The 4,923-nt window shown below is 36.5% G+C and overlaps 1 protein-coding gene across 1 annotated transcript; it reads right to left on the bottom strand.

The window, feature by feature from the left end:
* Positions 1–751: 751 nt before the first annotated feature.
* LOC114191126 (ATP synthase subunit beta, mitochondrial) lies at positions 752–4,381 on the bottom strand. The gene is made up of 9 exons (XM_028080311.2): positions 3,851–4,381; positions 3,245–3,320; positions 3,040–3,128; positions 2,812–2,929; positions 2,629–2,732; positions 2,371–2,529; positions 2,048–2,272; positions 1,645–1,956; positions 752–1,181 (listed from the first exon to the last, which is right to left on the bottom strand). The coding sequence occupies exons 1-9, from the start codon at positions 4,325–4,327 to the stop codon at positions 1,065–1,067; spliced, it is 1,677 nt and encodes a 558-aa protein (XP_027936112.1). The 5' UTR covers positions 4,328–4,381; the 3' UTR covers positions 752–1,064.
* Between the last annotated feature and the right edge of the window lie 542 nt (positions 4,382–4,923).

The raw sequence follows: 4,923 nt of genomic DNA, 5'->3' as shown, positions 1-4,923 counted from the left end.
AAATCACTTCATAATAATTTTTTTGCATGGATTCAATTCAAACTAGTTGCATGGATTCAATTCAAACTAGTTAACCGTAACAAATGTTCTACCCTAATTTTAATAAAAATAAAGCTGAAAAAGAAAGCAAAAAACATAATAAATGATTTAAAATATATAGAAAATTATATAAAAAAATATACAAGTATAAGAAACAATAATTATAAGTAGATTATACAAATTGCTAAATGACACTCCGTTTCTTATAATTAAATAAATTGTTTCGGAACTAAATTAGTTTACTTTAAAAAAATAATTAAAGGAAAGCAAAGAACAAATGAAAATGTAAAAGTAGACAATTATTTTGGTATATTAGACAAGTGAGAACAAATACAAAAGATAAAATTCAATATTATATACTATTTTATCCTTCTCCCCTTAAAGAATTATGTCCTTTTATAATATTACAATAGTATTAGAAGCAACTATAGTTTAAAAAATTTTTATAAATAATCATCCAAATATATTCAAACATCAGGTTAATGCATAACTAATTCTTAACAGCATCTCAAACCCAGACACCTCACTTGATTATGAATTAATAATGACAGAAACAAGTACCCTAAAATGAATTTTGAAAGTATAACATTGTAGTAATTATATATTTAAAAACAATTGAGACTTAAACGAGGTAAAAAATCAAGGGAAACAATTATAAAATTGGTTTTGAAAAGATTGATATAAAAAACTCACATTTAGCTGCGCAAGCAAGTACCAGAATGGAACAGTTGCAAAGTTTTAACATTGATGCATCCATGTTCTGAACCAGAAAGTAAAAATATACATCCTCTTGCCCTTTCCCCTTATTAAATAACACAACTTCAAAAGAAGGGGGGCAGTTGGCCACAGACCCTGACCTTAGTTCATCTCACAGTGGCAGCATTAAAATGAAGGAAATAACCTGACACATTTTCATACCCAAAAAATGGAAAATTTTGTCGTTTGGCATTGCCAATAGTTCCTAAATTATTAAATTTAGCAATTACAAAAAAAGGACTAAAATGATAGCAGGGTTGTGTATGTGATTAAGACGCTGCAGACTCCTTAGCAATTTTCTCTGCCTTGGCAATGACCTCTTCAATGCCACCAACCATGTAAAACGATTGCTCTGGGAGGTCATCGTACTTGCCATCCAACACACCCTGTCATACAGAATAACAAAGGAATCAATAACCAACCACACAAGTGACAACTGCAACCTTAATCACTGCAACAAGAATACAAAAAAAAAAACAAGACAAGGGTATAACCGATTATGCTGTGCAAGCTAAAGTCAAACGGAACAGTACAGGTACGCAACAAAGCCCACAGCTATTAAAAAACAATAAACTAAACTAAATAACCGAAAAGTGGAATACGAACAGCTCAAGTCAAGAGGTGCGTGTAGATCATAGAGCTCAGTGCATGAACGAGCACGTACAATATTTTAGAAGACCAATGCAATTCAACATTCAGAAGAAACTGAATATTAGAATTCAAATGACCTTCAAGCATGCCGATATTCAAGAAACAAATAAAATAGATGATGAAATACACGCATATATACACAAGTAATATCAGAGAGAATATGACCAAAGCCTCAGATTAAATGGCAAAAAATAATACCTGGAAGCTGGTAATGTTCTCCTTCAACTCAACATATTTTCCTGGAGCACCAGTGAAGACTTCAGCAACATGGAAAGGCTGGCTTAGGAATCGCTGAATCTTGCGGGCACGGGCAACAGTCAATTTATCATCTTCACTAAGCTCGTCCATTCCCAAAATAGCAATGATATCTTGAAGATTCTTGTAGTTCTGAAGAACCTTCTGTACACCACGAGCAGTTTCATAGTGATCCGTACCCAAAATAAGGGGTGACAGCATACGAGATGTAGAATCCAAGGGGTCAACAGCAGGATAGATACCAAGCTCGGAGATCTATTCAGTATCATGAAAATCAAACTATTTAGTACACGATAACATAAACCTCAATGCAACAGCTACTTCAAAAAATGCAATGAAATCAAACCTGTCGTGACAACACTGTTGTTGCATCCAGATGAGCAAAGGTGGTTGCAGGAGCAGGATCTGTCAAGTCATCAGCAGGCACATAGATAGCTTGGACAGAGGTGATTGAACCCTTTTTGGTTGTTGTAATACGCTCTTGAAGACCTCCAAGATCTGTAGACAAGGTTGGTTGGTAACCGACAGCAGATGGGATACGACCAAGCAAAGCAGACACCTCTGAGTTAGCCTACATGATACATCATAATGTAAAAGAAACAGTTAGAATACAAGGTATATCCCCAAGAAAATAAAAGATACACTCAACAAGCAGGCCAAAAGACATACTTGGGTAAAACGGAAAATGTTGTCTACAAAAAGAAGCACATCTTGCCCTTCAGCATCACGGAAGTGTTCAGCCACAGTAAGCCCGGTAAGACCAACACGAGCACGAGCACCAGGGGGCTCATTCATTTGACCGTACACAAGAGCACATTTGCTTTCACTCTGATATAATGATGCAACCATAGTTGACAAGTTAGTAAGATAATCAAATAAAAGTATTACAGAGGCAGCTGAAAGTGTCATGAACAGCATTCAACTCACCTGCTTCTCACCAAGCTTGATGACACCACTCTCGATCATTTCTCTATACAAGTCATTACCCTCACGGGTTCGTTCTCCAACACCAGCAAACACAGAGAAACCACCTAATCAATGCAATCAGTCAGCATTCAGCATAAAAAAGATAAAAGAAAACGTTAAAAAGATTAAATTAAAAGCACATACCATGAGCTTTTGCAACATTGTTAATAAGTTCCATAATAAGCACAGTTTTTCCTACACCAGCACCACCAAACAGCCCAATCTTTCCTCCTCTTTGATACGGTGCAAGCAGATCAACAACCTGTAATTAAAATTCATGCAAAAATCAGTACATAGGCATACACACAAGGAGACAGGTAACCCAAACAACGAAAGGGAAGAGATAATATGAAAGAGAAAAAAGGATATTACCTTGATCCCAGTAACAAGAATCTGCTGCTCAGTTTCTTGCTCAACAAAAGAAGGAGCTTCTCTATGAATAGGCAAATAATGTTCGGTTGCTGAGGAAATTAACAATGTTTCCTATCAGTAAAAACATTTCACGGGAATAACAGGGAAAGCCCTTATCTACTGATCAGCTAATTCATATAAAAGAAAAGGATTTATGTGTTCTTACTTAGGTCACCCTTCTGGTCAATAGGCTCACCAATGACATTAATGATACGGCCAAGGGTAGCCCTACCCACAGGAACCTAAACACAAACCATAATGTATATTAGAAGACAAAGTAACATAACAACATATAATAAAATATCAAAATGAGCTTAATCAGCGTGCGTATTGTATGTCCACAGAGTTTCACCTCAAAAACAACTCAAATCTACAAAGAGATACCGTTCCAAATGAATTAAATCAAAAGTGCAAGGAATCAAAAGGGCAATGACCATAGATTGATGTATGTATAATAACAAAAGGAGTATATCTGATAACATGATTTCTATACATTATCGTGCTAAATAACCCAAAGTAAAACATCAAATCAATCCAAGAAATAATAAGCTACCCAAAAAAATCATTAATTTAAAATGTATGCATCTTTTCAGATCCAGGACGTAACCCTACGTCCTTAATGAAAAAACATATAATCAAATCCATATGCATAAATAAAATTCAAGATTTCGCAGAATCCCCAAATCGGGTACTAAATCAAAATTAAAAAGTTAGCAGAAAAAAATGAGAAACAAATTTGAAGAATTCAAGCGAAGAAAGATTCAGTGTTTACAGTGATAGGGGAGCCAGTGTTGAGGACGCGCCACCCTCTAACGACCCCTTCAGTGGCATCCATAGCAATGGTTCGAACAACACCCTCGCCCAAATGCTGAGCGACTTCCAACACCAGTCTGGAGGAGTGATCCAGAACCTCGAGCGCAGTCAGGATCGGAGGCAAACCCTCGTCAAATCTGACATCAACGACGGCACCAATAACCTGGCAAACCTGCCCGATCGCGCCCTTCCCAGTGAACTCATCGGTGATCTTCCCACCACCGCCAACTTCCTTCTTCTGCGGAGGCGCAGAAGGAGGAGCGGCAGCAGCAGCAGCCGCGGTGGCGTACTCCGCGACACGGTTGAGCAAGAATCCGTGCGGCGAAGCACGCTTGGTGGAAGAGAGTCTGGATGCAGATGCAGCAATTGAGGGCTTGGATTGAGATCTGCGGAGGGAAGATCGAAGCAGAGACGAAGCGAGTCTGCGTGAAGCCATCTTCGCAGAGGGAGAGAGAGGAACAGAAGAGGGTTAGGGTTTGTGGAGTGAGGGAGTGACACTATATGCACATCGCCCTGGGATCAATTTATTAGTGTTTCATTTTCGCCCCGATGCTTTTAGTTTTCTTATTTTTAGCCCAGTGTTTTCGTTTTTCAGAATTGGGTGTACACGTGGACGACGTCGTTCTAAATGTGTGGAAGTGATTTGTTGTCCTCTCGCTATTCTGTCGTTTAAAGCTTTTGACTATACAAAATTCTGTGACGTGGCACCATTCCTCATTCTATTTACTATCTTCCAATATATTTTCTTTTACTCATTGTCTCTGACTTTCTCAACTCCATTCAAATTGGCGAAAATTTCTCTTGGACTAAAATTCTATATTAAAAAATTAAAAATTATTTTTAAGTATAGACAATAAATATAACTTTTTAAAATTTAAGAAACTAAAATAATGCCTTTAATTTAAAAATTTTGATCATTTGATTTTATTTGTTTTTTACCCATTTTAATAAATAAAAAACACTTTTATACTTTTTAAATTAATTTAATATTTTGTAATTTATTATTTTTTAAAGTTTTTATGTTTTTTTCTT

This window comes from Vigna unguiculata, chromosome 7 (genome assembly GCF_037176805.1).
Source record: "Vigna unguiculata cultivar grain cowpea cultivar isolate G323 ecotype 2 chromosome 7, ASM3717680v1, whole genome shotgun sequence".
NCBI classification, from domain to species: Eukaryota; Viridiplantae; Streptophyta; class Magnoliopsida; order Fabales; family Fabaceae; genus Vigna; species Vigna unguiculata.
Note: the sequence above shows the minus strand (reverse complement) of the source record. Positions and strands in the feature narration are given on the sequence as shown.

Bases quoted from the DNA above. Each gene is read 5' to 3' on its own strand.
- LOC114191126 (XM_028080311.2), bottom strand. From the start codon at position 4,327: ATGGCTTCACGCAGACTCGCTTCGTCTCTGCTTCGATCTTCCCTCCGC. The intron at 2,930-3,039 runs GTAATATCCTTT...TTTTAATTACAG, and splicing joins TTCTTGTTACTGGGATCAAG to GTTGTTGATCTGCTTGCACC. The intron at 2,733-2,811 runs GTATGTGCTTTT...TGCATTGATTAG, and splicing joins CAATGTTGCAAAAGCTCATG to GTGGTTTCTCTGTGTTTGCT.